The sequence below is a fragment of the Catharus ustulatus genome, chromosome 35, assembly GCF_009819885.2.
Source record: "Catharus ustulatus isolate bCatUst1 chromosome 35, bCatUst1.pri.v2, whole genome shotgun sequence".
Classification (NCBI taxonomy): domain Eukaryota; kingdom Metazoa; phylum Chordata; class Aves; order Passeriformes; family Turdidae; genus Catharus; species Catharus ustulatus.
In genome coordinates this window covers 337,803-353,651 of record NC_046255.1, presented here as the reverse complement: position 1 = coordinate 353,651, position 15,849 = coordinate 337,803, and the positions used below count along the sequence as shown (strand labels likewise).

At 52.2% G+C, this 15,849-nt stretch overlaps 1 protein-coding gene and 2 non-coding genes across 3 annotated transcripts; 2 read left to right on the top strand and 1 right to left on the bottom strand.

The window, feature by feature from the left end:
• The first annotated feature begins 609 nt into the window (after positions 1–609).
• On the top strand, positions 610–8,684 carry JOSD2 (Josephin domain containing 2). The gene is made up of 5 exons (XM_033084017.1): positions 610–656; positions 1,356–1,538; positions 2,615–2,740; positions 5,309–5,503; positions 8,546–8,684. The coding sequence occupies exons 1-5, from the start codon at positions 610–612 to the stop codon at positions 8,646–8,648; spliced, it is 654 nt and encodes a 217-aa protein (XP_032939908.1). The 3' UTR covers positions 8,649–8,684.
• Positions 8,685–13,874: 5,190 nt separating this feature from the next.
• On the top strand, positions 13,875–13,946 carry TRNAE-CUC. Its single transcript has one exon. It is a non-coding gene; the product is annotated as a tRNA-Glu (tRNA).
• A 201-nt stretch (positions 13,947–14,147) lies between these two features.
• On the bottom strand, positions 14,148–14,221 carry TRNAT-AGU. The gene has a single exon. It is a non-coding gene; the product is annotated as a tRNA-Thr (tRNA).
• Positions 14,222–15,849: the final 1,628 nt, after the last annotated feature.

The following is a 15,849-nucleotide window of genomic DNA, read 5'->3' as shown; positions in this document are numbered from 1 at the left end:
GTGGAGGTGACAGCGGTGGCCGAGGGTGGCCGCGCCCTCACTGTCACCAGCACCCGCCGCAACCCCGCGGGGGTCGGCGATGTCACCGGCAGTGCCACCCGCCACAGCTTCTGGAGCAGCGTCCAGGGTGTGTCACTGTCACTTGTGTCACCTCCCTGTGCCACCTCAGTGTCCCCAATGTCCCCCCTCGCTCACTCCGTCCCCTCCCCGCAGCTTGCACCGGACACGGCGGCTGCGTCAAGCTCTGCTGAGGTGGAACAGCGGAAACACCGCCGAGGACACCTCGGGGATAGTTTGGGGACACTGCGGGGACATTTTGGGGACAATAAAAGCCGGCCCGCAGTGGTGGCGCCCTTCTTGTCATGGCGGCGGGGAGGAGACGCGATCTGATTGGTGGAAACGCCGCGCATGGCACGACGGGAGGAGGGAATTCTCGCTTCTGATTGGTGCACGCGGGGCGCAAAGCATCACGGGAGGAAGGTCTTAGCGCTGATTGGCCAGCGCAGGGCGCGGGGCACTATGGGGAGGGAGCTGCCGCGTTCTGATTGGTCGGCGCGGCGCAAAGCCCGACGGGAGTTGTAGTTGCGGCCTGAGGGGGCAGAGGCCGCCATGGCCCCGGAGGACGCGGGGGGTGAGGAGGGAGAGGCCGGGGTCGGGTTTTGGGGGGTCCTGAGGGGGCTTGGGGGGCGGCAGGAGGGGCTCGGGGGGGTTTTGGGGGGGCAGGAGCGGATTTGGGGGGGAGGGAGGCGGAGGCCGCGCTGAGGGCCCGGGAGGGGGGAAGGGCTGGGTAGGCCTGAGGGGAATTTGGGGAGGGGGATTTTGGGGGGATTGGAAGGAATTTGGGGGGTCCTGAAGAGATTTTGGGGAGGCTTCAGGGTGGTCTTGGGGTCCATGCGGGGGGATTTGGGGGAATGGAGGGGATTTGGGGGGTCTGGAGTAACTTTGGGGTCGTCATGAATTTGGGTCTGGGGTCTCCTGGGGGATTTGGGGGGGAAATTGGGGGGTCCTGGGGGGGATTTGAGGGATTTTTGGGTGTCCCAGGAACGAATTTCTCCCCCTCCCCCACCCCGAATTTGAGGAGGGGTCTCCCCCAATTTGGGTCTGGGGTCTCGGGGAGGATTTGAGGGAATTTTGGGGGGGTCTGTGGGAGGAATTTTGGGGGCATTTTGGGGGGATTTGAGGAAATTTTGGGGGTCCCACGAGCTCATTTCACCCCCTCCCCCCCCGAATTTGAGGAGGGGGTCTCCCCGAATTTGGGTCTGGGGTCTCGGGGTAAATTTGAGATAATTCTGTGCAAACTTTAACCTCAACCCCCCCCTCCCTTTTCTCCCCGCAGCCCCCCACCCCTCCCCCTCCCCCAGCCCGGATTTGGGGGGGGTCTCGGACGTGGGGAGGGGTCTCCCCGAATTTGGGTCTGGGGTCTCGGGGGGGGTTTACCACGAGCGGCAGCGCCTGGAGCTCTGTGCCCTGCACGCCCTCAACAACCTCCTGCAGCAGCCCTGGCTCAGCAAGGCCGAGGCTGACGGCATCTGCCGGCGGTGAGACCCCAGACCCAATTCGGGGAGGGGGCCCGAGGGGTGGGGAGGGGGGTTCGTGAATTTGGGGAGGGGTCTCAGGGGGCTTTTGGGGTCCTGGGATGGGATTGGGGGAGTTCCTGAATTTGGGGAGGGGTCCCGAGGGGTTGGGGGCGGGGGGGGAGGGGGGGGTTCCTGAATTTGGGGAGGGGTCTCAGGGGAGTTTGGGGGGGTTCCTGAATTTGGGGAGGGGTCTCAGGGGGTTTAGGGGGTTGGGGAGGGGGTTTTTGGGAAGGTTCCTGAATTTGGGGAGGGGTCTCGGGGGGTTTTGGGGTGGGATTGGGGGGATTTGTGAATTTGGGGAGGGGTCCCGAGGGGTTTTTTCGGGCGGTTCCTGAATTTGGGGAGGGGTCTCGGGGGAGTTTTGGGGTCCTGGGATGGGATTGGGGGGGGGGGTGGATTCCTTAATTTGGGGAGGGGTCTCAGGGGGGTTTAGGGGGGTGGGGAGGGAGTTTGGGGGGGTTCCTGAATTTGGGGAGGGGTCTCGGGGGGAGTTTGGGGTCCTGGGATGGGATTGGGGGGGATTCCTTAATTTGGGGAGGGGTCCCGGGGGGTTTTTTCGGGGGGTTCCTGAATTTGGGGAGGGGTCTCAGGGGGTTTTTGGGTAATTTGGGGAGGGGTCTCTGGTGGAATTTGAGGAGGGCTCTCTCAGGTTTAATTTGGGGAGGGGTCCCAGGGCGGAATTTGGGGAGGGGTCTCAGGGTGTTAATTTGAGGAGGGGTCTCAGGGTATAATTTGAGGAGGGGTCTCAGTGGATATTTGGATAATTTGAGGAGGGGTCTCAGGGTATAATTTGAGGAGGGGTCTCAGGGTTGTTGGTTAATTTGGGGAGGGGTCTTGGGTTTAATTTGAGGAGGGGTCTCTCAGTTAATTTGAGGAGGGGTCTTAGGGTATAATTTGAGGAGGGGTCTCTGAATTTTTAGGGAATTTGGGGAGGGGTCTCAGGTGGAATTTGGGGAGGGGTCTCAGTGAGTTTTTAGTTAATTTGAGGAGGGGTCTCGGTTAATTTGGGGAGGGGTCTGACCGGAAGTCCCCCCCAGCCTCTCCCCGCACTCGCGGCCCAACCCGCACCGCAGCCCGCTGGGAACCGGAAATTACGACGTGAACGTGGTGATGGCGGCACTGCGCACGCGCGGGCTGGCGGCGCTCTGGTGGGACCGGCGGCGGTGAGACCCCAGACCCAATTCACTGAGACCCCAGACCCAATTCAGGGCAGACCCCAGACCCAATTCACTGAGACCCCAGACCCAATTCGGGACAGACCCCAGACCCAATTCACTGAGACCCCAGACCCAATTCGGGACAGACCCCAGACCCAATTCACTGAGAGACCCCAGCCCCAATTCAGGGACAGACCCCAGACCCAATTCGGGACGGACCCCAGACCCAATTCGGGACAGACCCCAGACCCAATTCGGGACGGACCCCAGACCCAATTCACTGAGACACCAGACCCAATTCGGGACAGACCCCAGACCCAATTCGGGACAGACCCCAGACCCAATTCCCTGAGACCCCAGACCCAATTCACTGAGACCCCAGACCCAATTCACTGAGACCCCAGACCCAATTCGGGGACAGACCCCAGACCCAATTCGGGACAGACCCCAGACCCAATTCAGGGACAGACCCCAGACCCAATTCAGGGCAGACCCCAGACCCAATTCGGGACAGACCCCAGACCCAATTCCCTGAGACCCCAGACCCAATTCAGGACAGACCCCAGACCCAATTCGGGACAGACCCCAGACCCAATTCAGGGCAGACCCCAGACCCAATTCACTGAGAGACCCCAGACCCAATTCGGGACAGACCCCAGACCCAATTCGGGACAGACCCCAGACCCAATTCAGGGAGAGACCCCAGACCCAATTCAGGGACAGACCCCAGACCCAATTCGGGACAGACCCCAGACCCAATTCGGGACAGACCCCAGACCCAATTCACTGAGACCCCAGACCCAATTCGGGACGGACCCCAGAGCCAAATTGGGGAGAGACCCCAGACCCAATTCACTGAGACCCCAGACCCAATTCGGGGACAGACCCCAGACCCAAATTGGGGACCCCAGACCCAATTCAGGGCAGACCCCAGACCCAATTCAGGGAGAGACCCCAGACCCAATTCGGGAAAAGACCCCAGACCCAATTCACTGAGACCCCAGACCCAATTCGGAACGGACCCCAGACCCAATTCACTGAGACCCCAGACCCAATTTGGGGAGAGACCCCAGACCCAATTCGGGGAGAGACCCCAGACCCAATTCACTGAGACCCCAGACCCAATTCAGGGAGACCCCAGACCCAATTCACTGAGACCCCAGACCCAATTCCCTGAGACCCCAGACCCAATTCAGGGAGAGACCCCAGACCCAATTCGGGGAGAGACCCCAGACCCAATTCAGGGAGAGACCCCAGACCCAATTCGGGGAGAGACCCCAGACCCAATTCGGGACAGACCCCAGACCCAAATTGGGGACCCCAGACCCAATTCGGGACAGACCCCAGACCCAATTCGGGGCAGACCCCAGACCCAATTCGGGGAGAGACCCCAGACCCAATTCACTGACACCCCAGACCCAATTCGGGGAGAGACCCCAGACCCAATTCGGGACAGACCCCAGACCCAATTCAGGGAGAGACCCCAGACCCAATTCGGGACAGACCCCAGACCCAATTCAGGGCAGACCCCAGACCCAATTCACTGAGACCCCAGACCCAATTTGGACAGACCCCAGACCCAATTCAGGGACAGACCCCAGACTCAATTCACTGAGACCCCAGACCCAATTTGGGGACAGACCCCAGACCCAATTCGGGACAGACCCCAGACCCAATTCACTGAGAGACCCCAGACCCAATTCGGGACAGACCCCAGACCCAATTCGGGACAGACCCCAGACCCAAATTAGGGACAGACCCCAGACCCAATTCACTGAGACCCCAGACCCAATTCAGGGACAGACCCCAGACCCAAATTCCCCTGAGACCCCAGACCCAATTCGGGACAGACCCCAGACCCAATTCGGGCAAAGACCCCAGACCCAATTCGGGGACAGACCCCAGACCCAATTCGGGGAGACCCCAGACCCAAATTAGGGAGCTCTGTGAGACCCCAGACCCAATTCGGGACAGACCCCAGACCCAAATTGGGGACCCCAGACCCAATTCTAGAACCCCCTCAGGACCCCAGACCCAAATTTGATCCCTCTCTGAGACCCCAGACCCAATTTGTTCCCTCTCCAATCTCCCCTTTCTTCTGGTGTGTTTTCAGACAAAACCTGGGGAGACCCCTCCTCAAATTCCCCTGAGACCCCTCCCCAAATTAGGGAAGCCCCCAGACCCAAATTTGGAACCCCCACCGAGACCCCAGACCCAATTTGGGACCCTTCAAAGACCCCAGACCCAATTTGGGACCTCCCAAATTCAAATGGACACATCTCAAATATGTCCTGAATTCTGGGGGTTTTTAGGATAAAAAGTGGTGAGACCCCTCCCCAAATTAGGGAAGACCCCAGACCCAAATTCTAGAACCCCCTCAGGACCCCAGACCCAAATTTGGGCCCTCTGTGAGACCCCAGACCCAATTTATTCCCTCTCCAACCTCCCCTTTCCCCTCCGTCCTTTCTATGACAAAAATCGGGGACGGGGACACAATTAATCAACACCCCCTCCCCTAATTAATGAATTAACCAATTAATTAATTAATGAAGGGTTTGATGATGTCCCCCCCAGCCCCCTGGAGCGCCTGGCCCTGCCCCAAGTGCTGGGGCTGCTCCTCAATGTCCCCTCCAGGGTGACACTGGGGACGTTGGCGCTGCCGCTGTGGCGCCCGCACTGGCTCGGGGTGCGGCAGATCGGGGACAAGTTCTGGAACCTGGACTCCAAACTGGTGTCACCTGAGGTGATTGGGGACGAGTCACAGCTCAGGTGGGGACACTGGGACCTTGGGGACATTGGGGACACTCAGGGGGTTGAGGGGATTGGGGACATTGGGGACATTTGGGGACATTGGGGACAGGAGGACACTGCGACAACCTGGGGACATTGGGGATGTTGGAGACATTGAGGACGTTGGGGACACCTTGGGGGCATTGTGGACACCTTGGGGACATTGGGGACACTCTGGGGACATTGTGGACACCCTGGGGACATTGAGGACACTCAGGTGATTGAGGGGTTTGGGGACATTTGGGGACATTTGAGGACATTAGGGGTGTGGCACATTGGGGACGTCTTTTACAACCTGGACTGGAAATTGGTGTCACCTGAGGGGATTGGGGACTTGGGGACATTGGGGACACCTTGGGGACACCCTGGGGACATTGGGGACACTCAGAGGGTTGAGGGGATTGGGGACATTTGGGGACATTTGGGGACATTTGGGGGTGTGGCAGCCCGCGACAGCTCCCATAATCAATTTGGGATTGGTGTCACCTGAGGGACTTGGGGACAAGTCACAGCTCAAGTGGGGACTTGGGGACATTGGGGACACCTTGGGGACATTGGGGACACCCTGGGGACATTGGGGACACTGAGGGGATTGAGGGGATTGGGGACATTTGGGGACATTTGGGGTGTGGCAGATCGGCGACATCTTGTGGAACCTGGACTCCAAACTGGTGTCACCTGAGGGGATTGGGGACTTGGTGACACCTTGGGGACATCCTGGGGACACCCTGGGGACATTGGGGACATTGGGGACACTCAAGGGATTGAGGGGATTGGGGACATTTGGGGACATTGGGGGTGTGGCAGATCAGGGACGTCTTTTACAACCTGGACTGGAAATTGGTGTCACCTGAGGGGATTGGGGACTTGGGGACACCTTGGGGAAACCTTGGGGACATTGGGGACACTCAGGGGGTTGGGGACATTGAGGGGTTTGGAGACATTTGGGGACATTTGGGGTGTGGCACATTGGGGACGTCTTTGCAACCTGGACTGGAAATTGGTGTCACCTGAGGGGATTGGGGACTTGGGGACATTGGGGACACCTTGGGGACACTGGGGACACCCTGGGGACATTGAGGACATTGGGGACACACTGGGGGTTGGGGATATTGGGGACATTTGGGGTGTGGCAGATTGGGCACGTCTTTTACAACCTGGACTCCACATTGGTGTCACCTGAGGGGACTGGGGACTTGGGGACACCCTGGGGACATTGGGGACATTGGGGACACCTTGGGGACATTGAGGACACTCAGGGGATTGAGGGGGTTGGGGACATTTGGGGACATTTGGGGATGCAGGAGCTTGGGGATGTCTTTACAACCTGGACTGGAAATTGGTGTCATCTGAGGGGACTGGGGACTTGGGGACACCTTGGGGACATTGGGGACACTGGGGACACTCAGGGGACATTGGGGACACTCAGGGGATTGAGGGGATTGGGGACATTTGGGACATTTGGGGACATTTGGGGTGTGGCAGCTCAGAAACATCTTCTGGAACCTGGATTCCAAATTAGTGTCACCTGAGGGGATTGGGGACTTGGGGACACTGGGGACATCTTGGGGACATTGGGGACATTGGGGACACCTTGGGGACATTGGGGACACCTTGGGGACATTGGGGACACTCAGGGGGTTGAGGGGATTGGGGACATTTGGGGACATTGGGGTGTGGCAGCTTGGGGACGTGTTCTGGAACCTGGACTCCAAATTGGTGTCACCTGAGGGGACTGGGGACTTGGGGACACCTTGGGGACATTGGGGACACCTTGGGGACATTGGGGACATTGAGGGGATTGAGGGGATTGGGGACATTTGGGGACATTTTGCAACATTGGGGGTGTGGCAGCCCGGGTCAGCTCCCAAAATCAGTTTGGGATTGGTGTCACCTGAGGGGATTGGGGACACTGGGGACACCTTGGGGACATTGGGGACATTTGGGGACACCCTGGGGACAAAGGCAGTAATTAAATGGGAAATGAATTAATAAATTATTAATAAATTATCAATAAATTAATTACTGATTTAATTTGTATACCTGACAAAAGCCAGAAATTAATTAACTTTCAATTAACTCAATTATTCATGTCATTAATAATTAATTAAATTATGATAATGTCAGTATTGTAGTTATGATCATGTAATTATTAGCATGTAATTAATGTAATAATTAACTAATTAATTTAAATTATTAGCATGTAATTAATGTAATTCTTATGTAATCGATGCAATTAGTATTTTATTAACTAAGTAATTAAGTTATTATAATATCAGTAATGTAATTATTATCATGTAATTAATGAATAATTAATGAATGATTAATGAATGATTAACGTGCTCTGCTTTTCTAATTCCTGCTGGCCAGTAATTAATGTCCTCATTAATGAGTTGTTAATTAACTAATTAATCAGTGTCCCCAGGCAGTTCCCTTGCAGGCCCAGCTGGGCAGTAATCATTAATCAATCATTAATTAATAATTAATAGTTAATAATGATTCTCTCCCCAGGCAGTTCCTGCAGGCCCAACTGTGCACTAACTTATGCAATCAATAATTAATAATTAATTAATCACTAATCAATAGTTAATTCATTATTATTTTGTGTCCCCAGGCAGTTCCTGCAGGCCCGACTGGGCAGTAATTAATAATTAATAATTAATCACTAATTAATCTCTCTCCAGGCAGTTCCTGCAGGCCCAGCTGGGCAGTAATTAGTCATTAATAATTAATAATAATAACTAATTAATAATGATTCTCTCCCCAGGCAGTTCCTGCAGGCCCAACTGGGCAGTAATTAATAATCAATCATTCTTAATAATTAATTACTAATTAATTTTTTTTTCTCCCCAGGCAGTTCCTGCAGGCCCAGCTGGGCACTAATCATTAATCAATCATTAATTAATCATTAATTAATCACTAATTATTGTTTCCCCAGGCAGTTCCTGCAGGCCCAGCTGGGCACTAATTAACCATTAATCATTAATCATTAATTAATAATTAATTATTTTTTGTCCCCAGGCAGTTCCTGCGGTCCCAGCTGTCCCTGTCCCACTCTCAGCTGTTCCTGGTGGTGCCACAGGAGGTGGAGGAGGCGGGGACGTGGCTGAGGGACACTGAGTGACACCTGGGGACACTGAGTGACACTGAGTGACACCTGGGGACACTGAGTGACACTGAGTGACACCTGAGTGACAGCTGGGGACATGGCTGAGGGACACTGAGTGACATCTGTGACACCTGAGTGACAACTGGGGACACCTGAGTGACACTGAGTGACACTGGGGACATGGCTGAGGGACACTGAGTGACATTGAGTGACACCTGGGGACACTGAGTGACACTGAGTGACACCTGGGGACACTGAGTGACAGCTGAGTGACACCTGTGACACTGAGTGACACCTGGGGACACCTGAGTGACACTGAGTGACACTGAGTGACATCTGAGTGACAGCTGGGGACACCTGGGGACACTGAGTGACATCTGGGGACATGGCTGAGGGAGACTGGGGACACTGAGTGACAGCTGAGTGACACTGAGGGGACATGGCTGAGGGACATTGAGTGACATCTGTGACACCTGGGGACACTGAGGGACACCTGGGGACACCTGGGGACATCTGAGTGACACCTGAGTGACAGCTGGGGACATGGCTGAGGGACACTGAGTGACATCTGTGACACCTGAGTGACACCTGAGTGACACCTGGGGACACCTGAGTGACACCTGGGGACATGGCTGAGGGACATTGAGTGACACTGAGTGACATTGAGTGACACCTGGGGACACCTGGGGAAACTGAGTGACACTGAGTGACACTGAGTGACACCTGGGGACACTGAGTGACACTGAGTGACACTGAGTGACACCTGGGGACACCAGAGTGACACTGAGTGACACCTGGGGACATGGCTGAGGGACACTGAGTGACATCTGTGACAGCTGGGGACACCTGGGTGACACTGAGTGACACCTGAGTGACACCTGGGGACACTGAAGGACACTGAGTGACATCTGTGACACCTGGGGACACCTGGGGACATGACTGAGGGACTTTGAGTGACATCTGTGACACCTGGGGACACCTGAGTGACACCTGGGGACACTGAAGGACACTGAGTGACACCTGGGGACATGGCTGAGGGACACTGAGTGACATCTGTGACACCTGGGGACACCTGAGTGACACTGAGTGACACTGGGGACACTGAGTGACACCTGGGGACACCTGGGGACACCTGGGGGGTCACAAAAAACCTGGAAATAAATAGAAATTTAATTTTTTAAATGTTTATTTTTTTTTTAAATCCCTGATCAATCAATTAAAAAAAAAAATTAAATTATACGAAATTATTTAAAATTTAATATTTATGAAGCTGAGCACAAAAATCCCCAAATTTTGCCCAAAATTTCCAAATTTTATCCCAAAATCCACAAATTTTCCCCAAATTTTACCCCAAATCCCCAAATTTTCCCCAAATTTTACCCAAAATTCCCAAATTTTACCCCAAATCCACAAATTTCACCCCAAAATTCCCAAATTTTCCCCAAATTTAAACCCCAAATTTTCCCCAAATTTAAACCCCAAATTCCCAATTTTTACCCAAAATCCACAAATTTTACCCCAAAATTCCCAAATTTTCCCCAAATTTAAACCCCAAAATTCTCAAATTTTACCCCAAAAATTCCCGATTTTCTTCCCCTCAGCGGTGGGGGCGTGTCCAGCCCTGAGACACGGGCTCTGATTGGCTCTCCACTTTGATTGACAGCAGTGTTACACAAACTCAGCCAATCAGCGCGCGGTGCGGCCTCCTGAGGGAGCCAGAGGCGGGAAATAAGGGGGCGGGGCGGGACCATCCCGTCACCGCGCTCTGATTGGCTCCCCGTCTTGATTGACAGCCCTTCCGGGCACGCGCAGCCAATCAGCGGGTCGCATGCGTATTCGGCGCCAAGCGGTTCTAAATCCCCGAATTTCACCCCAAAATCTTCGCATTTCACCCACAAATCTCCGAATTCCCTCCCTAAAACCCAGAATTCCACCCCAAGTCCCCGAGATTTTCACCAAAATTCTCGAATTTCCACTCGAAATCCCCGATTTTCTTCCCCTCAGCGCTGGGATCCAGAGGCGGGAATCCTGAGGCGGCGGCGGCGGGGGCGTGACCACCGAAATTCCGCGCTTTGATTGGCTCGCCAATTTGATTGACAGCATATCCAGACCCGCTCCGCCAATCAGCGCGCCGCATACGTGTCCGCAGCCGCGCTGCTCCAAATCCCCGAATTTCGCCCCAAAATCTCCGCATTTCGCACTCAAACCCGAGAATCGTCCCCCTAAACCCGAGAACTACAACCACGAACCCCCGAATTTTTCTCCAAAATTCCCAAATTCAACCCCAAAATCCCCAAAATTCTCCCTCACAGCGCGCAGCGCCTAAGGCGGGAATCCTGAGGCGGCAGCGGCGGGGGCGTGACCACAGATTTTCCGCGCTATGATTGGCTGCTCACTTTGATTGACAGCTCCTCAAGCCCTGTTCAGCCAATCAGCGCGCCCCATGCGTGTCCGGAGCCGCGCTGCTCCAAATCCCCGAATTTCCCCCCGAAACAGGAGAATTTTTCCCCAAAACCTCTTGAATTCCCTCTAAAATCCCCGAATTCCCTCTCAAAATCTCGCCTCCCCACACGAAACTCCCAAATTCCACCGCAAAATCCCTAAAATTCTCCCTCACAACGCGCAGCGCGTAAGGCGGAAATTCTGAGGCGGCAGCGGCGGGGGCGTGACCACCGAATTTCCGCGCTCTGATTGGCTCTCCGATTTGATTGACAGCGTATCCCGACCCGCTCCGCCAATCAGCGCGCCGCATGCGTGTCCGGACCCGCGGAGCTCAAAATCCCCGACTTTCCCCCAAAATTTCCGCATTTCGTGCTCAAACCCGTGAATCGCCCTCCTAGACCGAGAACTATATCAAGAAATCCCCGAATTTTTCACCAAAATTGCCAAATTCAACCCCAAAATCCCCAAAATTCTCCCTCACAGCGCGCAGCGCGTAAGGCGGGAATCCTGAGGCGGCGGAGTGGGGGCGTGACTATCGCTGTGCCGCGCTCTGATTGGCTCTCCGCTTTGATTGACAGCTCATCAAGCCCTGTTCAGCCAATCAGCGCGCCCCATACGTGTCCGCAGCCGCGCTGCTCCAAACCCCCGAATTTCCCCCCGAAACAGCGAGTTTTTCCCCAAAACCCCTTGAATTCCCTCTAAAATCCCCGAATTCCCTCTCAAAATCTCGCCTCTCCACACGAAACTCCCAAATTCCACAGCAAAATCCCCAAAATTCTCCCTCACAACGCGCTGATCGTAAGGCGGGAATCCTGAGGCGGCAGCGGCGGGGGCGTGACCACCAAATTTCCGCGCTCTGATTGGCTCTCCGATTTGATTGACAGCATATCCGCACCCGCTCAACCAATCAACGCGCCGCATGCGTGTCCAGAGCCAGGGAGCTCAAAATCCCCGAATTTAGCCCCAAAATGTCCACATTTCGCACTCGAATCCGTGAATCGTCACCCTAAACCTGAGAACTACACCCACAAATCCCCGAATTTTTCTCCAAAATTGCCAAATTCAACCCCAAAATCCCCAAAATTCTCCCTCACAGCGCGCAGCGCGTAAGGCGGGAATCCTAAGGCGGCAGGGGCGGGGGCGTGACCACGGATTTTCCACGCTCTGATTGGCTGCTCACTTTGATTGACAGCTCATCAAGCCCCGTTCAGCCAATCAGCTCGCCCCATACGTGTCCGCAGCCGCGCTGCTCCAAACCCCCGAATTTCCCCTCGAAACAACGGGTTTTTCCCCAAAACCTCTTGAATTCCCTCAAAAATCCCCCAATTCCCTCTAAAAATCTCGCCTCTCCACACGAAACTCCCAAATTCCACAGCAAAATCCCCAAAATTCTCCCTCACAACGCACTGATCGTAAGGCGGGAATCCTGCGGCGGCAGCGGCGGGGGCGTGACCACCAAATTTCCGCGCTCTGATTGGCTCTCCGATTTGATTGACAGCATATCCGCACCCGCTCAACCAATCAGCGCGCCGCATGCGTGTCCAGAGCCAGGGAGCTCAAAATCCCCGAATTTAGCCCCAAAATGTCCACATTTCGCACTCGAATCCGTGAATCGTCACCCTAAACCTGAGAAGTACACCCACAAATCCCCGAATTTTTCTCCAAAATTGCCAAATTCAACCCCAAAATTCCCAAAATTCTCCCTCACAACGCGCTGATCGTAAGGCGGGAATCCTGAGGCGGCAGCGGCGGGGGCGTGACCACCGAATTTCTGCGCTCTGATTGGCTCTCCGATTTGATTGACAGCACATCAAGCCCTGTTCAGCCAATCAGCGCCCCGCATGCGTGTCCAGAGCCGCGGAGCTCAAAATCCCCGAATATCGCCCCAAAATCTCGGCATTTCGCACTCAAACCCGAGAATCCTCCTCCTAAACCCGAGAACAACACCCACAAATCCCCGAATTTTTCACCAAAATTCCCAAATTCAACCCTAAAATTCCCGATTTTCTTCCCCTCAGCACCGGGAGCCAGAGGCGGGAAACCTGAGGCAGGGGGCGTGACCACCTCAGATCTGCGCTCTGATTGGCTCTCCCGTTTGATTGACAGCATATCCAGACCCGCTTCGCCAATCAGCGCGCCGCATACTTGTCCGGGAGCCGCGCTGCTCCAAATCCCCGAATTTCCCCACGAAACTGCGAATTTTTCCCCAAAACCTCTTAAATTCCCTTAAAAATCCCCAAAATTCCCTCTCAAAATCTCTCCTCTCCACACGAAACTCCCAAATTCCACAGCAAAATCCCCAAAATTTCTCCCTCACAACGCGCTGATCGTAAGGCGGGAATCCTAAGGAGGAGGCGAGGGGGCGTGATCACGGATTTTACGCACTCTGATTGGCTCTCCGATTTGATTGACAGCATATCCGCCCCCGCTCAACCAATCAGCGCGCCGCATGCGTGTCCAGAGCCAGGGAGCTCAAAATCCCCGAATTTAGCCCCAAAATGTCCACATTTCGCACTCGAATCCGTGAATTGTCACCCTAAACCTGAGAACTACACCCACAAATCCCCGAATTTTTCTCCAAAATTGCCAAATTCAACCCCAAAATTCCCAAAATTCTCCCTCACAGCGCGCTGATCGTAAGGCGGGAATCCTAAAGCGGCAGAGGCGGGGGCGTGACCACCGAATTTCTGCGCTCTGATTGGCTCTCCAGTTTGATTGACAACCCATCAAGCAGTATTCAGCCAATCAGCGCACGGTATTATGGCTCTGGGGGCGCTGACGCCGAGTTGCGCTCATCCCTCCCTGGTGGTCTAGTGGTTAGGATTCGGCGCTCTCACCGCCGCGGCCCGGGTTCGATTCCCGGTCAGGGAAAAAACTTTACTTTTATTTTTTAATTTTTTTTTTTTTTTTTGTCAAATTATTTCCTCTTTCCACGTATTCCAATATCCGGGCGTCTTGTTTTCCTCGCTTAATATTTTATTTAAAAATAAATCTTTACATTAAAAGTGAAAAAAAGGGGATTTATGGAAAAAGAAGGGCGGTTCTGTCGCGATATGGTCGCGACAGTCGCGGAGGCACCGCTGGGATTCGAACCCAGGATCTCCTGTTTACTAGACAGGCGCTTTAACCAACTAAGCCACGGCGCCGCGCGCTGCCCGAGCTGCCCTGAAATTTTAAAAAGAATTTGGGATTTTCCCCACCCCAAAATAATCCAAAAATATCCAAAAAATAACTCAAAATACACCCAAAATATACTCAAAAACATCCCAACATACAGCTTAAAAATTGCTCAAAATATATCCCAAAATATCCCAAAATACACCCAAAATAAACCCTAAAATACATCCAAAAATAATTCAAAATACACCGAAAATACATCCCAAAATAACCCCATAAACACCGTAAAAACACCCCAAAATAATCCAAAAATATTCCAAAATATATCCCAAAATGACCCAAAATACACCCAGAAATAACCCAAAATACATCCCAAAATACACCCCAAAATATCACAAAATACACTCAAAATACACCCAAAAATACACCCAAAACACCCAAAAATACACCCAAAACACCCAAAAAATATCCCCAAATACCCCCCAAAAATAACTCAAAATACACCAAAAACACCCAAAAATACACCCAAAATTCCATCCTAAAATAACCCAAAAATATCCCAATATTCATCTCAAAATCCACCCAAAATACACTCAAAATACAGCCAAAAACACCTCAAAATATCCCAAAATACACCCCAAAAATAACCCAAAAATACCCTAAAAAACACCCCAAAATAACCCCAAAACCACCCAAAAATAAACCCCAAAATAACTCAAATACACCCCAAAATACACTTCAAAAACACCTAAAAATACATCCTGAAAACATCCCTAAATAACCAAAAATACCCCAAAAATGCTTCCCAAAATTATAAAAAAACATCCCCAAAATAACCCAAAATACACCCAAAAATACACCCAAAAAAAATCCCAAAATAAACCCCAAAATAACCCAAAAACTGCTAAAAATAACCCCAAAATATATCCCAAATTTACCCAAAATATACCCAAAAATATCCCAAAATAACCCAAAATACACCCCAAAAAATAATTCAAAATACACACAAAATACACCCAAAAATATCCCAAAAATATCCCAAAATACAGCCAAAAATACACCCAAAATAACCCCAAAAACACCTCCAAAATACCCCAAAATAATCCAAAAATATCCCAAATAAACCCAATAATAACCCAAAAATAACCCAAAATACACCCAAAAATATATCCCAAAATAACATAAAAATAACCCGAAAATAACCCAAAATGTACCCCAAAATACATCCCAAAACAACCCCATAAATACCCCGAAATAATCAAAAAATATCCCAAAATATACCCCAAAAATACCCCAAAATACCCAAAAATACACCAAAATACACCCCAAATACACCCAAAAATAGACCCTAAAAATCCAAAAATACACCCAAAAATAACCCAAAAATACATCCCAAAACCACCCCAAAATAACCCAAAATACACCCAAAAATACATTCCAAAATAACCCAAAATAAACCCCGAAATAATCAAAAAATATCCCAAAATATATCCCAAAAAAACCCTAAAATAACCAAAAATACACCAAAATACACCCAAAATACACACAAAAATAGACCCTAAAAATCCCAAAATACACCCTAAAATAACCCCAAAATAACCCAAAAATACATCCCAAAACCACCCCAAAATAACCCAAAATACACGCAAAAATAACC

Excerpts from the sequence above, each read along its gene's own strand:
- JOSD2 (XM_033084017.1), top strand. The coding sequence starts at position 610 with ATGGCCCCGGAGGACGCGGGGGGTGAGGAGGGAGAGGCCGGGGTCGG. Across the intron at positions 1,539-2,614 it reads GCTGACGGCATCTGCCGGCG|CCTCTCCCCGCACTCGCGGC; the intron begins GTGAGACCCCAG and ends AGTCCCCCCCAG. Across the intron at positions 2,741-5,308 it reads CTCTGGTGGGACCGGCGGCG|CCCCCTGGAGCGCCTGGCCC; the intron begins GTGAGACCCCAG and ends TGTCCCCCCCAG.